At 41.6% G+C, this 19,773-nt stretch overlaps 1 protein-coding gene across 8 annotated transcripts in view; it reads right to left on the reverse strand.

Annotated features, from left to right (window-relative positions):
- Nucleotides 1-19,773, reverse strand: part of ubr4 (ubiquitin protein ligase E3 component n-recognin 4) — a 49,326-nt gene that overhangs the window by 6,936 nt on the left and 22,617 nt on the right. For 4 of the 8 annotated variants that reach the window (XM_035657537.1, XM_035657532.1, XM_035657538.1 and 1 more), the window contains 49 exons: nucleotides 19,512-19,670; nucleotides 19,117-19,269; nucleotides 18,688-18,915; nucleotides 18,301-18,458; nucleotides 17,999-18,173; nucleotides 17,356-17,557; nucleotides 16,721-16,884; nucleotides 16,165-16,381; nucleotides 15,440-15,656; nucleotides 14,715-14,747; nucleotides 14,393-14,456; nucleotides 14,151-14,285; nucleotides 13,481-13,655; nucleotides 13,176-13,307; nucleotides 12,860-12,981; nucleotides 12,498-12,609; nucleotides 12,112-12,242; nucleotides 11,668-11,845; nucleotides 11,068-11,172; nucleotides 10,525-10,662; nucleotides 10,155-10,323; nucleotides 9,811-10,015; nucleotides 9,610-9,723; nucleotides 9,077-9,307; nucleotides 8,820-8,969; nucleotides 8,502-8,729; nucleotides 8,159-8,237; nucleotides 7,803-8,045; nucleotides 7,454-7,622; nucleotides 7,092-7,236; nucleotides 6,752-6,837; nucleotides 6,572-6,659; nucleotides 6,220-6,413; nucleotides 5,888-6,127; nucleotides 5,661-5,799; nucleotides 5,386-5,511; nucleotides 5,148-5,276; nucleotides 4,703-5,052; nucleotides 3,639-3,729; nucleotides 3,402-3,486; nucleotides 2,952-3,079; nucleotides 2,591-2,720; nucleotides 2,300-2,460; nucleotides 2,030-2,139; nucleotides 1,610-1,751; nucleotides 1,250-1,331; nucleotides 891-1,064; nucleotides 466-587; nucleotides 153-350 (listed from right to left, as the gene is read on the reverse strand). In XM_035657537.1, coding sequence (XP_035513430.1) covers nucleotides 153-350; nucleotides 466-587; nucleotides 891-1,064; nucleotides 1,250-1,331; nucleotides 1,610-1,751; nucleotides 2,030-2,139; nucleotides 2,300-2,460; nucleotides 2,591-2,720; nucleotides 2,952-3,079; nucleotides 3,402-3,486; nucleotides 3,639-3,729; nucleotides 4,703-5,052; nucleotides 5,148-5,276; nucleotides 5,386-5,511; nucleotides 5,661-5,799; nucleotides 5,888-6,127; nucleotides 6,220-6,413; nucleotides 6,572-6,659; nucleotides 6,752-6,837; nucleotides 7,092-7,236; nucleotides 7,454-7,622; nucleotides 7,803-8,045; nucleotides 8,159-8,237; nucleotides 8,502-8,729; nucleotides 8,820-8,969; nucleotides 9,077-9,307; nucleotides 9,610-9,723; nucleotides 9,811-10,015; nucleotides 10,155-10,323; nucleotides 10,525-10,662; nucleotides 11,068-11,172; nucleotides 11,668-11,845; nucleotides 12,112-12,242; nucleotides 12,498-12,609; nucleotides 12,860-12,981; nucleotides 13,176-13,307; nucleotides 13,481-13,655; nucleotides 14,151-14,285; nucleotides 14,393-14,456; nucleotides 14,715-14,747; nucleotides 15,440-15,656; nucleotides 16,165-16,381; nucleotides 16,721-16,884; nucleotides 17,356-17,557; nucleotides 17,999-18,173; nucleotides 18,301-18,458; nucleotides 18,688-18,915; nucleotides 19,117-19,269; nucleotides 19,512-19,670 — 7,506 coding nt within the window. The remainder of the gene's footprint in view (nucleotides 1-152; nucleotides 351-465; nucleotides 588-890; nucleotides 1,065-1,249; nucleotides 1,332-1,609; nucleotides 1,752-2,029; nucleotides 2,140-2,299; nucleotides 2,461-2,590; nucleotides 2,721-2,951; nucleotides 3,080-3,401; nucleotides 3,487-3,638; nucleotides 3,730-4,702; nucleotides 5,053-5,147; nucleotides 5,277-5,385; nucleotides 5,512-5,660; nucleotides 5,800-5,887; nucleotides 6,128-6,219; nucleotides 6,414-6,571; nucleotides 6,660-6,751; nucleotides 6,838-7,091; nucleotides 7,237-7,453; nucleotides 7,623-7,802; nucleotides 8,046-8,158; nucleotides 8,238-8,501; nucleotides 8,730-8,819; nucleotides 8,970-9,076; nucleotides 9,308-9,609; nucleotides 9,724-9,810; nucleotides 10,016-10,154; nucleotides 10,324-10,524; nucleotides 10,663-11,067; nucleotides 11,173-11,667; nucleotides 11,846-12,111; nucleotides 12,243-12,497; nucleotides 12,610-12,859; nucleotides 12,982-13,175; nucleotides 13,308-13,480; nucleotides 13,656-14,150; nucleotides 14,286-14,392; nucleotides 14,457-14,714; nucleotides 14,748-15,439; nucleotides 15,657-16,164; nucleotides 16,382-16,720; nucleotides 16,885-17,355; nucleotides 17,558-17,998; nucleotides 18,174-18,300; nucleotides 18,459-18,687; nucleotides 18,916-19,116; nucleotides 19,270-19,511; nucleotides 19,671-19,773) is intronic. The other 4 variants (XM_035657540.1, XM_035657539.1, XM_035657535.1 and 1 more) reach the window with 3 other exon arrangements.

Raw genomic sequence — 19,773 nt, forward strand, 5'->3', positions numbered from 1 at the left:
AAAAAAATAAATTATAAGCCTGATTTATACTTCTGCGGCAAATTGATGCCATGCATGGGTACAGCGTTGCCATTGTTTGTAGTACATAAACAAACTAGGTCACTGTGTAGGCTCAATGCAGAGCCTACACACAACTATAAATCCGCCTTTACCTCCATGCCACTGTCGTCTTCAAGCAGCGCCACTAGGTCACAGTCTTGGCAGATCTTGTTCTTGATGTCCCTCATTAGAGGGCCAATGCCGGGCTCGTTGCTGCTGTATGGATTTCCTGGCATGCGGCCCTGCAGGAAGTCCTCCTGTTGAGGATCCTTCTCCAGGGTCACAAAGAACTCTGTCACCTCATTCTCTTCCTAAACACAAAGGAGGAACAAAGAGTCCAGATGAAAACAAACTCACAGCTACACTTTCAAGCTTTATTCTGTAGGACTTTTATAAATCAAATGCACCAGGGTAAAGGTAACTCACTGGATAGATGATGCTGCACAGTCTCTCAAAAATGAACACAGGTGTTCTGTAGTCATCCAGGTTGTACCGCTTTGCAGTCTCTATGCACACTGCCATGAAGGCTTTGGTTTCAGACTCAGTACCTGAGGACAGGACAGGACAACTAAATTTAATGTTGATGTTTTTAACCTATACAATATACAATGGGCTTTATACAAGATATATTTCCCTGTAGAAAAAGGAGGCATGTATGCATTTATATTGAGATATGAAAACAACAATGAAATAAAACACTCAACTAATTCAAATCATTTAAGCATCTTCCTAATTATGACGAGACTTAAGTTTTTCTTGTAAGTTAAGAAGTATGGAAACAAAAACACAAAAATGCAAATGGTTAGACTGTCTGACATGACACATATACATGTCTGTTGAACTGTGCACACCTGTTGTCATGTCCTCCAGCATCTCGAGCAGCATGTCCTGAGTCTCATCGATGAGTTTGGTACGCTGCACCACCAACTTCCTCAGACACAGGTAGCCGTTAAGCACCGTGCCGACCAGCCTACTTTTGAAATGTCGCTTAATGGACTCCACCTCCACGAAAGAAGAGAGCAATCCTGCAGTAGCAGCAAACGCACACCAAGAAGAGGCATCAAAACAACATTCAAATTCATTCTAAATAATCAGCCTGAAGTTTACTTATGGAGTATAAATTGTCTATCATTTATGTTGTAAAAGGATCTACAGTGTCTTGTCTAGTTTCATGGTCAAACAAACAACAAGACTAAAGGATGAAACATACCAGTCAAGCTCTTGAGGGCGTAGCCTTGCTGCAAGTCTGTACTCAGTGTGGCCTCCTCCAGAGCCAGCAGATTGGCTATTTCCTGAACAGGGAAGATCCAGTTTTATTTGCTGTATTAGTATGATACTCAGCATGCATACTAAACATTAACATGTAATGACAAGTACAAAAAGCACAATGCGGTGTCCTGGAAATTAAGCTCAGATTTCCATTAATTTCAACTCATTCAAACTATTTTAAAACCAGAAAACCAGTGGAAAATACAGATTTTCTATGAAAATGCTGATCTTATTCTTAATATTCTTAATTAATGAGTGAATGATTTAACGACTTTGCTCTTTTGAATTTTATGGCCATTACCTTGGTGATCAGGTTACCAATGTAGGGCAGGACTCCACGGGCTGCCAGGTAAACCTTCCAGTGTGTTGGCTTGATCAACTTCTGGTACAGACCGAGGTACTCCACTGCACACTCTCCAGCTACACTCAACTCATCCAGATAACTGAAAAGACACACAGAGTCATTTTACATCAAGTCAGGTCAAGTTGTGCTCAACTACATTTAAATTTTCTAGATATTAGTTAAAAAAGTTGTCTTGATCATTTCAACAGTTTTCATACTTCTTAATACATTGGTTAACAATAAAGAAGCATGTGGTTTGCTTGGGAATGACAATGACAATACTATTTTATATCCAATCACATTGTATATATTAACTTTTATTATTGATCTTACAGTAATCCAAAAAGTACATGCTAGTTTTCTGTTTGAGGCTCATACCTGGTGAGCAGGTCCAGGACCTGTTGCTTGCGGCTGGGGATTGTGGTTAGAGCCTCCACAATAGTGCAAGCTGCCTGTCTCGCTGCCTGAGTGGCAGGTGTGAAAAGGACCTGCAATAAATATAACTTTAGTCAACAATTTTATTTAAGAAATTGCTTCTGAAAATAATAACTGGCTCCTAATTAGCTTTCTAATAAAACATACAAATCAATCTAATAAGGACTACCAGCAGAGCATGAATAAATTAAATTAAAAACATATTTTCTGTACCTGCCGCAGCCAGTTGTTATGGCTCAGTTTGAGCAGGCGAGGGAAGAGGCCTTCACCTTTTCTGGACCTCATGAACTGCTTCCACTTCCACACATACTTCTCCAACAGGTACTGCTTTCGCAACTCAGTCTTCCCCTGAGGCTTTGACACAGACTCCTGGCCTGTGGTGAGCAAGATAAACTCAATAGTGAAAAGCTCATCATGATGAATTTTAATTGTTTGACTGAAATAAATAGGAGAACCATCTTGCTGCACTCATATACTACATATTTGTTCAGACACATCACTTACCTCTTGCTGGGAGACACTTTTTCCAGGCCTCATAAGATGCTTTGGGGTCCTTTTTGAGCCAGAGTTGGGCCTGGGCATGGATTTCATTACTGTAGGGCCTGACTGTGGTCAGGGATTCAACAGCAGCATCCTATAAGCAAATGCAAACACACACTGTTGTGTAAGGGAACATGCTACAACCAAGTGGTAACTGACAGACACTGTATATGTAATTGTTACATTTCCTGAGCTGATGTATTTTAAATGAAATACAGAATGTAAAATAAATTTCCCAATTCATCAAATAAAAAGGCATTCAGTGACAGGCAAAGGAAAACCACGAGAGAGCAGTAGCTGAATGGCAAAGTTATAGCGCATTTACCTTGTTCTTCTTGCTAGTGGGAGCAGGGGGCTTGATCAGCTTTTGCAGGATTCTCAAGCACATGAGGGTGATGTTCTCCACCACTACAGGTGTCTTTATATTCACCGACATGAGGAACAGACTGAGGGCTATGAAGACAAAAGATAGGACAAAGTGTCAGGCTTAATGTCTCTCTCTCAACCACAATTAGACAACTGGACAGATGGTTGATATATAGGATATTATTGTGATGCATCATATTGTTTATTAGCTAGACTAATACTGTACACAGAACAACACAGAATAGCAACAACACACAGGAATGGGATTTAATAGCAATGTAAGGAATCTAAAAAAGTAAATCAGACTGAGGCATAAACATGAAGCTAATTGCCACAGGCTCATAATCTAAAACAGACTTTTAAAATTGCACCATCTTTTGAATTGATGGGATTAGGAAATAAGGCTTACCACAACGCAACCGCAATTCCCAGCATCCTCCCTCTTTTGAAATGGAGTCTGTCAACAGCAGCATTTCATACTGTAGATTACTAACCTGTTGGAAAAACAAAGACATCATGTTTATATCAAAATGTAGAATTATTTTAATTATTCAATTAGGTTTAGATAGAAATTAGATTTTCTGCAGATGTTTTTTTTTAATGCCTCTTTTGCTTAATTTCTTCAGCTTCAAGTAGGAGGACGTACCAGGTCAGGATTGGCCCAGTGGCCTTTGAGGGCAGCTGACACTTTGGCGATAATGAGGTCATTCATCTGTTGAGTGGCCTCTGGATGATCTCTGAAGCACAAAAATATGGAAGGAAACAAGAGAGGGAATTATATTTACCTGCAATACCCTGTATACACACACCTAAGTAAATATAGACCTACAGTATATGCTTTCATTCCAACACCTTATTGAGTACTAGTGCCAGCGTGTTATGCATATGACCAATGTTCCCTGAGGCAGGGAAACGAGATACAACACCCGGGTGTGGGGATTGCATCTTCGTGAGACCAACCTGAGGAACAACAACAAGACTGTCACGGGTCGGGGGGGCCCCACCTTCCCTTAGGCCTACAAAAGACCTTTCAAAGTCTCTCCCGCCCGGCCCGGCTCTCCCCTCATTGACCCCACCTGCCTTTGATATCTGTCTCTGAGAGGAAAAATCTACACAGACTTGGGCATGGGTGATATTTGACTGTCCCAACTTTGTTAGCCTTGATAGTGATGCCCCTAGGGACCGAGCTCACAACAGACAGTTAAATCACTAGTAACGGCCCTGCATGAATCAGGTTGACGTGAAGTGCAAAAAGATGACGATGGAGGAGAGACTGTGCAAGGTATTTTATAGCCCTAGTGGACGGCCAGGCTTCTGGTGCCTGCTAGAGTCTCACAGGCTTTGACAGTTGTATTGATAGAGGTTGTTCAGGTTGTTCAGGTTGGTCTTGCAGGGATACTGATATGTTGTATTGAGTTCAGGTTGTTATCCATCAACTCTACTAAACTTTTCTACTTAAATGTAATAAGAAGTTTTTAACTGGTTAGAAAACTATTTAATACTGACAATTCTATATAAACTACATCAACAAACAAGACTATCAGTGAGAAGATTGCTTATTTCCATTTAGCATTACTTCACGTCTGTCACTGGATCAAATTTGGAAATTAAATGGCGGAAGAAACACTAGTGGCGGTGGAAACACTACACTACAGGGGCCGCCAGAATCAACAAAAAATCTAAGTTCTTTGTAGTTTCTGGGAGACATACCTGGTGAGGAGACAGACCAGCTGGCGCACCTCTTCCCTCATGGCTGCTGTACCTCGCCGCAAGTTATACTCAAACAGCTCCCGGATGAGACCCTGGAGGACCAGGATCTGCCGGAGGGCTGGGTTAGTGGCCAGTGCCCGGAGCAGTGTGATACAGTGGCCTGTGACAGCTGAGGCACAGCCATAGCACTTGGTTGAGGAAGTGTGGCCGCAGCCCAGCACAGAGAGGGCACGGTACTGACTGGCAGTGAAGGTGGGCTGATGGCTGCTGCTGCTGCGGGATGACTTGGTGGCGGCCTCTCTCTGTTGTAGATCATACTCCAGAAGCTCTTTACGAGATGCAAGTACTTTCTGTAAACAGAGAATAGGCCAGATTTATGTGAGCAGGAAAAAAAAAGAAGAAGATTTCCACATACTAGGGAAATTAACCATTTCTCCTCTCTAACCTGTATAATCTTGGACAGTTCATCAAACGATGTCTTGCAGTCTCCGCTGTACTCTTGAGCCAGCTGCTGAATGTATCTGTTCACATTAGCAGAGGATGCACCAAGTCCTGCACCTGCTCCAGTGTCGTCCTGAGGGCAAAAAAATAGATTATAATGAATAAGACAAAACACTGGCTTTCTGAAAAGGATATGATATATCACTGCCATCCCAATACTAGAAAGAGGTCTTGAGACTGACCTGTGGTTTCTCTGGTGCTGCCTCATTGACTTTAGACAGGAGGCTCTCCAACTGGGGCCGGTGGCCCATCAGCTGGTGGTAAACTCGGTCAGCTTTGTCCAGCAGGGTATTGATGTTGGTCACAGCCTGCAGGAAAACAAAAATATATTAGATTAAGAGATGCAGAGTGAATGAGGAGGTGGAGATAGAGGCTTAATTCAAGACAAACTACTTCACTCCTCAACACAAACCAATCATTTCCTTTTCACCTGTATTTACCAAAGATGACTGCTCACCTTTTTCCTGTCTTCCTCATTCTCAATAGGATCCACAGCACAGCACGGTTTAGCATATAGCATGAAGTCAAATCGGGCATATTTGCAGAATCCACAGGCATTGCACAGGAAGGGGTCTTTTTCATCATAGTTTATGGACCTAACAGAAAACAACCATCAATTTAAAATACAATCAACTTCAATGTCTTTCAAACTTATCAGACCTTCAGAGGAAACCTGCTGCTTACCTGCACTTGTGGCACTGATACACGTTCTCACCGCAGTTGCCACACACCCCAGGGTTGGCTGGCACAGAGGCACTGCAGCGCGGACACTGTAGGGTCTCGGTGGAGGCCTGGTAGTTCTCGTAAAAATCTGAGAACTCGATCATCAGGTTGGATGCGACAATAGGCAAAGGAAGGTCGATCTTCACTTCTGTCTGTCCTGGGGTCAGCTGAACCTTCTTGGCTTTGTGCCAACGAGCAGGCCTAAAAAAAAAAAAACAGGCAATAAAGTTGAGTTACTTTACACAGTCAAATGATTAGTGAAAAGAAAGAGACAAATCTTTGTTGGAACGTACTTGTTCTTCAGCTCCACGATAGCCTGTACAGTCCTGTTGTTGTAGTAGAGGTTGATGGTGCGGACCATTTTGGTGCGTTTGAGGTCACCGATCTTCACTGTGACTTTGCTGATGGTATGGCTACCAATGAGCTTGACAACCTGTTGTGTGGTGGTGTAGCGGGTGTCCACTTTGATCGATGACAGTTTTATATTCTGGAAGACACACGGAGGACACACAAAACAATGTTTAAAACAAAAATGAACTGCTTATGCCTGTAGGGTCTTACAAAGACCCTCTTGCAAGTGAAAAAGCATTTATATTAGCTAAGTATCTTTTGGTGAAGTCTTTAGTGAAGTTGTGTTGCACATACTGAGAAGGGAACTTCTGGATTGTTGCACACCAAGCAGGGGTCACTCTCCAAAAAAAACCCATCAAACTCCACTAGACCAGATAGAGTGCTGCAGGAGAAAACATCAAATCATTCAATTTTTATATAAATGAGGTCCACCATTTGAAATTGCTACAAGATAGCATGTTTGTGTAGACATACGTGTAGATGTTGGAGTTGGGGTGATTTGTCAGGATATGGTTCTGTGCCCTCAGGATTTCCACAGCTTTCTGGGAATACTCCTTCAACTGGAAAAGAAAAGGGAAACAATATCATTGCAACGGTTATGTTCTGCTGAATGATGAAAAGGCTTAGAAATCCAGTAAGAAAACTACATTATCAATATTGTCTAACTTCTTAATGATTTGTTTATTGAAAAATCTGGGCTCTTTAGGCAAGACAGTCAAACTACATCAATGCACAGCCAAAGATGTTTATGATTTTGTAACAATTACTCTACTAAAGTCAGTACAACCATAGTCTGTGAAGCCTTTAAACAAACCTTCTTCTCTGTCTGAGGGGTTTTGAGTGAGAAGTATCCAAGCAAGTCGACAAACTGGGCAGCTTTGCGTCCATATGCAGGCAGCTCAGGCCAAATGGCCCAAGTCAGTTCCAGCAGCAGCTCCTGCTGAGATTTACTGGAGTTCCTACAGAGAGAGACAGGCCAATGATGTGTGATTTTGCCATTTAATGATTTATTTATGGTTTCTTTCCATCATTCATACATCTTTATGTTCAATCACACGAGTTACTTAAGAGACTTAAAAGAGGCAATCTTATGTCAACCAGGCTCACTTTGGGTTTGAGTTTGGGCCTAATATAAGCTGCCTGTGTATGTCTGAATGTGTTAGATGTCTACAGTACCTGTAGATATGAAGTGCCAAGCAGTGGGCTTGCCAGCGCACAGCAGATGAGTTTGACTCTAGCAGGAAGCAGCGCAAGAACTGGATTAGGGTCTCCTTGTCTGCAAACTTGTTAAGCTGACTGACCAGAGCCATACACAGCTGATCCTCCTGGCTACCAACTCCATCACCTGTGGTCAGTTCACAAAGATACAAGACAGTCAGGACACTAGCATCTATTATCCATTTTTGATACGCAAATATCCTGTTCAGGTTGATTGTGGGGCTCAAGCTTATTCCAGCATTCAATGTGCATCTTCTGAACAATACGATTAGTATGAAGTATGGGAAAGTCTGTGTCATTGCCTCACCCTCTTTGTCCTTCTCCTTGTCTTCTTTTTTGCTCTTTTTACTGGAAGACTTGCTCTGAGAGGACTGAGAAGCCCCCGTCTGTCCAGCACTAGAGGAGCCTCCTCCTGAAAATGATGAAGAGGAGGAGGAGGAGGTGGCCAGTACCTTACTGCCACACAGGGCACAGGAGAGTAGTTGTAAAAGTACTGGGGAAACTCCCTCATCTACAAGGAAGCTGACCTGGAGCAGGAAGTACAACACAGCTGGATAGAGAAGAGAAACAGATAAGAGGAGGGGTAAGAGAACTGATGTTAAGACTACTGACCTTAAAGGTTTTTTCATTTCCAGTTACAAAAATGTATCCAAAACAACTTACAGTCATCCTTCATGCAGAACTTCTGCCAGTTGATCGTCCTCTGAGTGGCAATTTCGGCACAAGCTTTCAGATGTTCCATCTGCACCAAAAGAGGCAAGTTATACTTAAATTATACAAAAATGTCATCCTTACAGCAGCTGACAGCAGTATCACAGAGCAAACAAACAGAATATTCATTTAGAATTTAGCAAATGGGGGCAATGGACCATAGGCACAGAATATGTTAGCTTACTAAGACAAAAAACAATGAAACAGTGCGTCTGAAATACACACAATAAATAGCCAATACTCCACGTACAAAATCAGCTCTGTATTAGTATTAGACTGTTCAGAGGACACTCACCAGACTGATGAGTGTGTCATACTGTAGAGCTGAGCCAGACGTTGCTGTGACCACGCCGGCCCGGAGGAAGATGCCCTGCTCCTCCAGGAGCTTCTTGATGCTGCGCACATGGGAGTCAAGAGTGTGCAGATCCCGCAGCTGACGATATTTTTCCTTTGAACCGCAGATGAACAACAACAGCTTTCTGACTTGCCTCCTGACGAACGGAGTCTGTTGGATCATCAGATACTGAGGAGAAAAAAAGGAGACGTATTAATGTGTTTGTGTAGACAAAAACTGAAAAGGAAAATCACACAAGTAATACATTCAATGGCTTACTTCAGACAGATAGTAGAACCAGGAATGATCAAAGACAGGAGGTGGGATACGTGGGTTGGTGTCAGCAATCTTCTTGATCTGATACGGCAGCCGGAGCACCATTTCAGTCAATAGCTGGGAGTAGGCTTCAAACACGTCAGCAGCATGTCCCTAATAAGATGAGAAACATAACAAGTTTACATTAACATTCCTTGTACAAAAAAAAAAATCACTTTTTTCAAGTTTTTAAGATTAGAAGGTTTTCTGTTATCTGATACCTTGACATATTGGCGCAGGAAGAAAGGGCTCATGTCTGGGGGAGAGGAGGCTGTGTGGGGGCGGAGGAGCTGGCTGGTGGCCACAGGCTCTTCTTCACCCTGTTGGCTCTTCCAGAACTCCAGGAGCGATTTGAGCACGTGGAGACAGTAGTCAATAGCACCCAGGCTGAGCAAGGCAGTCGCTGTGGCGTTCGAAATAAGCGAGGATGACTGGAAGAGAGGGAGAGGGACCTGGTATGTAGTACAATGTACAAGTAACTTAGTTTTGAATAGACATTAAGAAGTAAAGAGCTGTCCATAGAGACATTCTGCCACATAGGAAATTATATGTGAGAAATGCAACTAGCTTTTACGGGTACTTTAAGGTAGTTTTGAACAAACTATTATGACTGTCTTTTTAAACACATTTCAAAACAGTGCCTCACACATTTTTATGTACTTGCTGTTGACATAACAGTATTCCAATAGACATTTAACAGGTAACCATTGGTGAAATCAGTGAGAACTGCATTAAGAAAAGAAAGAGGATGTACCTCAGAAGAGGATTTGGAGCCAGACTTGGTTCGAGACATGAAGACGCTGAGCAGTCTCATGATAACCAGGTGAACTTCATTGATGGAGCAACGCTCATTCTTCTTGGACACGTCCTGCAGAGGAAAAACATGGATTGTAAACATGGAAAGTAAAACAATGACATTTTTAGGCTTGATTCATCACAAGGAGAGTGTGGTTACCTTCTTGTGCATGCCAAGCTCAGCAATGAGCTGTGCTAGCAGGTCATCCAAGGCACCCTTATCCTTTTCATCCTCGCCATCCAGGTCTGAGGTCAACATGAGGATAACCTGCATGTAAGGGATGGCTTGGACTCCACCTACATTGTGGAGCTGAGAGAGGTGCTGAAGCAAGCGCTCCAGTAGCATAAGACGAACCATGTGTAGCCTGACAAGAAACAAAAAATTGGGCCATTAGAGTTGTGCCATATTGGGCTTAATGTGGCATTCTTCATGATGACAGTTTATTTCTCGGCAAAAGCACATTTGTGCCTAAATTTCTTTCATCCCCGGGGTCATGGTCTGACCTGTTGCTTGTGTGGATGTCTCCCTCCGTCTCTCCTTCTCCCTCTGAACATTCGCCTTCCTGCTGGGCCGTGGTGGTGCTGATGGCTCCAGTGCTGGAGCTGACACTGCCTGGGCCTGCAGGGTGGCCCTCCACTGTTGTGTCCCCATATGCACTGCTGCGTCCTGACACTGTACACACACAGGCACGCACAAATGAAAATAAACAAAGTGGAAACACTGATTTATTTTTACTTACACAAAATGATGTCTATAGTTTATAGACACTATATATACTAATTTCAGACATGCATATATAACAGTTTGAATACCAGGCTAACAAAATACAAATACTATCTTGAATTTGGTTGTGTTTTTTCTGAAATCACCCACCACTGTGCTCCCCCGCTACAGAGTCGATTGCAGAACCTCCACTCTCTGAGCCCACACTGCCACCATGCTCAGCTGGGGAGGTCCGCAGTGTGGAGCCATCAGTAGCAGCTGTGCTGCCCTCATCATCTGATGCCGGGGCTGAAATCATAGCAATAGCTGTAACAGTAAATACACCACGGTCATCTGGCCAGGATACATGATTTTAGTGTATACTTGTGCACCAACAAAACAAAGCATGCAATCTGCCATTAATGTTTTTTCGTGTTGAACTATTGTGGGTATTATAATATATATATTCACTACCTACTTGAGCAAATGTGATGCACTGAAAAGAGGATAAACAACCACTTGAATTTCAAAATACTGAACTAAGACCACAAGTTGTGCCACAGATTAGGTTATTTTAATTTTAATTTAAAATTGTAGCTAAGAGAAAAATGTTTTGATGTCTTTTTTTAATGATTTACAAGCCACTGTGACCTTGCAGATATAAAAACCTAGCTTCCTGCTGATCACATACTACCACAGAGGTGGTCTTGTTACCTGATGCGGTGGTGTCTGAAAGAGTGCCAGCATCCAGTGAAGAGGAGCTTGGGGCCTGGCCAGACAGGCCAAGGCTCTGAAGGCCAAGAGCACTGCTGCTACTGCCTAAAACGTCAAAAATATGTCCATAATGTTAGCAGCACTCACCCAAAATATTGATCTCCTAAGTGAGGCTAACCCTGATAAAGATTTGGTCACCCATTTGAGGTAAACAATAATAAAATACCAGAATTGGTTGACATACAAGGGTGAAACGTTACACTTTAAAATTTAGGTAATTCATGTTCATGACAATTCAGTGTTATTTTATTCAGTTGCAGGAGCGTTTCAATAACTGCAAGTTTCACTTTTGTGACAAGTGTCACAGCTATAAGAAATTACTTTAGCTAAAATTTGTTAATTGTGTTGGTGGTACTATCTGCTATCAGCTGCTCAGTTCTTCCCTGCTGTCTACAAGTCTAATTTTTAGGTTCAAGTCTGTACTAAACAGTGGAGAACTGTTTGGTCACAGACAGGGAGAGAATATGTGGAGTGAGACTCTCAGGCAGTCTCTGTTAGCACAGAAATATTGCTTCATTTTCGTATTTTCTGGTTATTTACCTTGTTGATCCTGCTGAAGGCTGAGGGCTATGGCCAGCTCTACCATAGTTTCATCATCTGCATCAGGAGGGATGTCCAGCATTGGGGGGAAACCCTCAGCTCCAGCCAGCAAAGCCTCCAGGGGAGATGGATTCCCATTGTTGACATTCTCTGCTGTTTCCAGGACCATGGACTCTGACTGAGGAGGCAGAAAAACAAAAGGTGTTATTTAATTCTTTAACATGCCTCTTAAGAGAAAAAAAGTTTGTAACTAAGATTTATATTTGAGGTTTAACTCATATGCCAGGGAAATAAGAACATGGTTCACTAGTATTTTATACTTTAAATGGTTTATGATTTCTGTGTGAGGGGTGCAGGGGCTTGCTCACGCATGTTTCCTCTTAAAATGTCAACAATGCAGGAGTAATGTCAAATCCGCAGACTTAATTGGCCCTCTATGCTCACCACCATCTCAAAGTCACCATGGTCCACTTCACTCTGCTCCTGACTCTCTTGTCTACCCTCTTCTCCTCCAGTCAGCACTGATGACTGCATTTTGTCATCTGCATCGTCGTCATCATCATCATCCTTGTCTCCTAATAAAAGAAATCAAAAAACAAATTTTAGAGAACTGAATCCACTTGTGGTCATAGGAGCCTCAAAAGAAGTTTTAATTCTTTGTTTAGACATTTAGTTTGTTTTACTACACAGAGCAGGCATGGAATGTGTTGGCTAAAAACCTTTTCAAACTGTAATTTCCCTGATGCCTTGTACTACTCAACAATAAAACTTGTATGATTTAATAGTCAAACATTCATGCACAGCTTTGTATACAGCCTGTGCCAACATACCCATAGGTGTGTTGGAGCGTGGGGGAGATGGAAGGGTCACATGTCGCCGTTTGTTTCTTGGTCGAAGCACTCTGATCAGGGCCTGCTTACAAGCAAAGCTCACAGCTGTGTCCTGAAGTGGGATCAAATACAAAACGGTTACATGACAGTCTGCGAATACTGCCTTTAGCTACAGTATTACATACAGTTAATCTAACAGATTCTATTTTTAATTGTGAATAATTATAATTAAGACACGTAATATCCTGAGTCCTCAGAATCCTGATTATAAACAGCAATGGTCAAATATTTTTATTTAATTATTTCCCAGTGATAGTGATTTTATATGTCATGACTCATTATTATGCAAGTACTATACTTACTGGGCAGAGTAACATTTGCATGTAGATTTTAGAAGCTACATTGATGTAATCCAGTTCACATGTGCAGTATGCATGGATGATGTCCACCAAGGCATTTACTGTTGCTTCCACGTGAGTTAGACCTTAAACGGAAAAGAAAACATATTCACTGATTCAAGTACTGATAAAGTACTAAAATCTAATTATTCCTCCTAGACATTATGTGTAAATGTTCCACATAAAATTTAAATGTGAGCTGACAAGCAGTGATGTTAACAATAACATTACTTACAATGTAACTTATAACAAATTTGGGGGTCCCGAAGTTTGAACTTACCAGGCAGGCAAGCAGGAGCAAGAAAGGCGTTCTTTGGTTTTAGGGCATGGAGCTTCCAGAAATTATTCATCAGCTGTGTGATGAAATTACAGCTTTCCCCATCCACATGTTTTTGCCCATCCTCTGCCATTTCTGCGTTAAGAAGAGATTAATGATTAAATGAATGACAAATGAGTCTTATCTGAAACTTTATTTAAGCACTTTTCTAACCAACAGTTGTAAATCGTGGAATCATCATTACAGTGCATTCGCTTAATGAAATAAGTCATAAATAAATCAACACATAAAGTGCTACAGCCCCTTACCAGAGTCAGGGTGTAATGACTTTGTTTCTGTGAAATGCACCAAGTTGTTGGGTCTCATGATTGCAATGGAGCGGGCAGTGATCACGAGCCTCTGGAAGACATCAGGGTCGAGCTCCCGCCCCTCACGGCTGCAGCTGTTTAGACACTGCACTGCGTTACTCAGCAAGGACTGGTCCTGATAAGAAGGCGCAGACAAGTGTTGCATTAGTTAGTATAACATTTAACACTGAGTAACAACGAGTACTTGTGCTTAGAAATCAGTTTCTAATACCATTATGCACTTCTGAGGGTTTGATTTCTGAACAAACTGCTGTGTAGTTTATACATTTAATAAATTAAGTGTCGATGACGAACAAGCACCGGCTGCTCTTCTGCACTGCTGGACACACACTATTCCCATAAAATCATCATCACAGTCAGTTGTACTTATTTCCACTGTGGTTCCTTGAGGTAAATAACAAATGGGTTCATCAATGTAAACTACAAACAATTGGGATTTGATTCTCAATTTCCTCTGGCTCATAGTGACACTTCCTGATCTAAAACTGAACATTCACCCGGGGCTAATGATACAGAACACAAGTGATTTTTACAGGACATATTACAAACACTGTGTGCATGGAAAATGTTATGACTTTGGTCCAGTCTGACACAGGGAATTTAATTTTACCTTGTGGTTGTGGTAGGCAGTTCTACTGGTGTGCAGGCTGGCAAGAAGTCCCTTGGTCTGCTGCTGCACACCTGCAGGGGTCGGCATGGACAAAAGCAGAGTGGCCAACTCCAGCGCTGCAGCCTTATTCTTCTCCTACATCGAGTTAAAGACACAGAGTCAAAAATGCTCCGTAAAGACAAGCAAGTTAAACTCTAGGTCAAATGTGTTATTACTTGAATTAAAAAAATGAATCCGTTTACCTTTTCACTGGAGGAACCTACTGCAAAGCAGCTTTCCAAAGCCTCAAGGGAGCTGACAACCAACCTGAAATTAAGGAAGAAGATCAACATCGCTTCTACTGCAGATTTTCCCACAAATCAGCCAAACAGAAAAAAGAGCAAATCTCAACCTGTTGCAGTCTCTGTTGATCTAATTGCCAAAACAACACTGAATGCAAGAATAAATGCTGTTGTACAGGTGTGGAAATGGTGCATGGCATGTTCACAGTCTCAGGCATGGACACACAAACTGGCACACATGCACAAAACCATACAAACAAGCAGAGAAAGGGCAGTTACTAACCGGTCCAAGGTTGATAAGGACTCAGTTTCACAACTTTTTATTGTATTTTGGGAGCAAAAGAAAAAGAACAAAAACAAAGTGTGAGGATCACAGAAAGAAACAAGTGAAATTAAATGATTCAGTTGAACATAAGAGAAGCATGCAAGAAAAGATGACCTCACGATAGCCATGCACTAAATACTCTATAGAGAACGCAACCCCCCCATTGTTAAAACTTCAGGCTCATCCTCAACAGCTCCGGCTACATAGATGGACTCACGAAGGGTAAAGATACGCTAGGGTTGGACGATATAGATATCACATCTTTATCTCTATTAATATTACAATCTAGTTAATTAGCTGGAAAACCGATAAAGAAACAGTCTGTATATTAAATAACCACGGGAATGTTTTGGTTAATCCACCAAAATAAATACCTGTCAAATGACATCATAATTTTGCAAAAATCATATGAAATCCAATCTTATCATAAAACAGTACAGTTCATTGCTTTGCCCACAAAGATATATATACCCACAAGTATTAAAAGGTAGAAATATAAATAGTATATAAAATAAAATCTGACTGTGTAGGCAAAGGTTAGTTTAATATAAAAGTGACAAACTAGGCTGTTTGAAAGTCACAGACATGGTCACACTATCTCATCAGATCATGAATGTGGTTAACTGGACTACAGGAGAAACTTCTGTTGACTTTATGAACCGTAAAGTGGAAAAAGCTCATACCTCTCCAGCACACTGCCGCTGGTGGTGGTTGGGGTGGCTATGTCTCCATCAGAGGTGCCATTGCCCTGGTTGAGATTGGGACTGCAGACATTGTTAACCGAGGCAGAGGAGAAGTCCTCTGGTGGATCTTCAGGCCAGCCAAACTGCTCCTTGGTTTTACCGTAGATCTTGATTGAATCAAGCATGGTGACTCCAGCCGGGTCAACAGATGCTCCAACTTTAAAATGAACAGGAAGATGAAATTGCATCAGAAGGTGGTTTCTAAACAGTCTGCAGCAAATTCAACATGATCCAAGTCAAAAATAAATATTCTTTGTTTCTGTACTAACACCCACCATGCTACCTTAGTGGTTAACTATTGCCTACAATGCATTAGGCTCATTAATCACATTAACATTTTTCTTCCACCGTTTTCAACGGACAGCAGTAAAACGCACTGTATTTTAAGATCATTCAGTGCGGTTCCAAAAATGCTGAGGTATTCACAGCAATAACATTTTTATTTTACAGTGAAACCTTAAGAGGTTTGTCAAACTCATTTAATTCTGAATCTGGTGTTGAAAGATGGATACATCTGTAAAACGTGAGACAAAATACTAACATTCACAGTAACTTTTAGTGTCGCTATAAAAATGATAATCCACATAACTGGATATAACTACCGGTGACACAAATTATCCAATTACCAACAACAAGTAACCAGATATAATCATTATTGCTCTTACTAAAGATGGACAGCTTCTTGTCGGCCTGCAGGGCCTCCTCTCTGGTGAAGGGAAAGTCAAACCAGCGGGCTCTCGTCAGGTTTATCTGCATGGTACGACCAAAGACCTCCACGTAGGAAGGAGCCCTCTCAATGGCCTGAGTGCCCACCTGCACGCGCATGCCCGTCATCACCATTGAACTGTTGTTGTTGACCGCTTCCACAGTGAATCCCCCGGGCTAGAAGGAATTACCCGGAATCATGACATTTGTTGTGTTTTACGTAATTTATCCAACAGTACAACCAGAATATAAACATGTTTAGTGTGTATGGCCACTAGTTTACCTGTGACTGTAGATTGTGTGTTTATTTTTACACATGTATTCACATATACAGTACAAAAGAGTACAAAAGTTGTTAAAGGCACAGATGGCAAAGTGTTTGTATGATACTTTAACTACTATTCTTTAAATTGACTTATTAGCCATTATCACTTCTCAGTAGACAGCAGCAACTGATGACGTAACGTAGTCTCTAGAACCTTTTTCTAACACAGAATTTTGTTAAAATGTCTCTACCTTTGTGTTGGCCACATACATCCCAGTGGAGTTGAGCCTGTGTTTGATCTGCTGTCCATTGTAGACCTGAAGCAAGTCATTGCCCCCAAACTCCACCTCTGTCAATTGCTGGTTGTGTTCAAAGAAGTCCACTGGGAATGTCACTTGACTGGAGGTCCGAGTGGCTGGAAGTAAAAAACTTACATTCAAATTTTAAACTGGCACACAAGCTCAATTCTGATTAATTGCTCAAAACAGATTTTTTGTTTTGTTTGGCTGTTCACATAACTTTTTAAATGTGGGCCATATCAGATTACACTGTAAACAGGTAATGGTCCTGAAGTAACCCACATGACAAAAGTCAGTCTAGAGTGACATAACAGGCATTTTAATTCTGATATGATCATCTCCCCTTCTGTTCCTGAGTTATGGTGTTGAATAATGGCAACAACAAAAAAACCATCATAGTAAAAATGATCTTTCACCTATTTATCACTGCATTAATACTTATGGCTAAAAGTATGTTTTGAGAGGTCACAGTGGCCTTGACCTCTGAACGATGTATGTCCAGAGTTGTGTGTGCTTATAACCGATGTCGGGAATCAATTTCTTACATTTTTAGTGAAAAAATTGACCTTTATTGGCCTAAAACTCACTCGTAGCAGCAGCTTTGCGTTTGCGGACCGGCTTCATGATACTGATGCCACAGCTGGGCTGCAGTGAGGGCTGAAGCCAGTAAGAGGTGTTGTCCACATTGGCCATGTAGATTCGCAAGCTTCCATCCTCACAGAGAAGAATCATGGTCGTACGCTGTTGCTCATTACTGGCAGTGTGTCTGATAGCTACCATATCTTGAATCTGAGGAAAAGAGAAAATGAGTAAATGTTAACCTTAAGAAATGGCAATGAAATTAAACCCAGTGGGTAAAACTTTTGATATAGAAACACATGATTACACAATTACTGCTGAAATTTCATGCCTAATCGTGTTTTGTATGTGTGCAAATAAAGTAACTAATTCCCTGTAATGTATGTGGTCTCCTGATATTTGTATATGTAGTATATATACAGAGCCTTTATCGTTAAGAGCAAAAGCTTTTATATAGGTTTGTTCATACATCCAATACCTCCATGGACACAGAGCTGCAGGCCTTCTTGCGGTCAGCAGATGTGCTACAATTAGGGGTCTGCTTACGCTTGTACAGATGTTCTACACATGTGCACTAGAAAACAAGATTGCTACCGCATGACATGAAGGAAGACTTCCTTCCTTCATGTCAGTACAGTAAGTTGCCCTTACCTTAGCTTTGGCTGGCAGAGTTTTAATCTCTTGGATGAGGAAGGTGTCTGGCTTGACCATAATGACCAATGGTATGCCCGTTGTCTGCTGCACGCAGCACACCAGGCCTGGGTGGTTCATGACCTCAGACCACTGGCACAGGGCAGGCGACATCTTACTGCTGCCACCGTTAGAGCTGAAGAGGTAATGAGTGCAAGAGAAATGTGGACACAGTTAGCTCTTCCAGTTACCTATTACATTTCCCAGATCCAGCGCAGTAGCAGGGAAGTGAAGATACTGTATATGGTGTGGAGAAGTGTTACCCTTTGACATTGATGGGGAATAGCCTCTGAACTTCGGTGGTGCTGCGGCTCACTGTGGCAGCGAAGGACTTCCCCTGGCTGTAGCTGAAGAAAAGCATCTGAAGCACATGGGAGTAATAGACCGACACACCGCCGCCGGCTACCTGCCCGTTGCTATCCTGGAGTCACACAGAAAGAATTTACCATGTTAATTTCTTTACACCACTCAGCATTTTTAAGAAACACTGATTTTAAGCGGTGTGTAAACATGAAATCAACTAACAGGAATACACTGTAGGGCTGGATATAGTGTAGACCCTTTTTAGCAAATGATATATTCTATTGTGAAAACGTGTTGTACAACATCGCAAATGTATAATTCCATGGCCTAGTATACACCCCACATACCTTCAAGTCTTCGTGGGTTATCTCCAATACATTTGTGACATAGAAAGGGCCATGCTGGGCACTACTGGATTCATCCATGACCTGGGTGTACATGTAACCTGCTGAAGACATGATGGCAATAACGTTTTTCCCTTCTTCGTTGAAAAGGAAGGTAGCATCGCGGATCTTAGAACTTGGGAGCAGGAAGTAGTACATGGGACTCAGGGCATCCACTGACAAGTCATAAATCTGTTTAGCAGGGGAGATAAACAGAAAATGATGAGTATCACCAAGTTTTTTCAACATGCAAAAAGCTGAGAAATCATAGTTACATGTTTAGCACCAGTGACTGTCTTCCAAAATGAATAAAACACATTCAGTCAAATCACCAATAATAGGTCAACATTCGACTTAAGGTACATACAAAGTCTCTATTCTCTTAACACATACCTTAACAAAGTCAGCTGTGATGATGGCAAGTTCAGTCTGTGAGCCCGGTAACCAGATAGCTTTGATGATGAAGTTTCCAGTAGCCAGTTGTGGGTGCAACACCAAATGGTCTGACACTGAGCCTGTGCTGCTGAAAGTTAGTACATGGCAGTCCTGGGGAAAAAAAAAAATCAATGAACGACAAAGACAAAACAGTCAATTACCAAATTCCTAAAAGTACATCTAAATCTACTTGGCTAAAGTTAGCATGAACAGCTACTCTGGAAATTACTGATAATTAAGATTGAGGGTAACTTAGTTGTGGTCTTCTTTTGCAAGCAAAATAACTAAATTGTTGTCTGTAGTGATTTCATTTTAATAGGGTTAGGTTCTTTGAAAGAAGCTGTTTTTCTGACCTTGAGGCCGCACACAGCCAGGTAATCTTCATTACAAGGGTTGCCTGTGAGACTGAGGACAGTGAAAGGGACTGGAGCAGAGGCCAGACGAGTCAGTGTTAGCTTTCTCTTGCTCGAGTCAGCCTGTTTCAGGAGAGTGGACAGCTGCAGCACTGTTATCTGTCAAGCAGAAGATTGAGATAAAATGGGTTACAACAAACAATCACGTCATTAAAAAAACAGAAATGAAGAAACACATTTATACTAAATTTATATTATACAT

Source organism: Morone saxatilis, unplaced genomic scaffold (assembly GCF_004916995.1).
Source record: "Morone saxatilis isolate NCDOM2014 unplaced genomic scaffold, NCSU_SB_2.0 Contig15, whole genome shotgun sequence".
Lineage (NCBI taxonomy): Eukaryota > Metazoa > Chordata > Actinopteri > Moronidae > Morone > Morone saxatilis.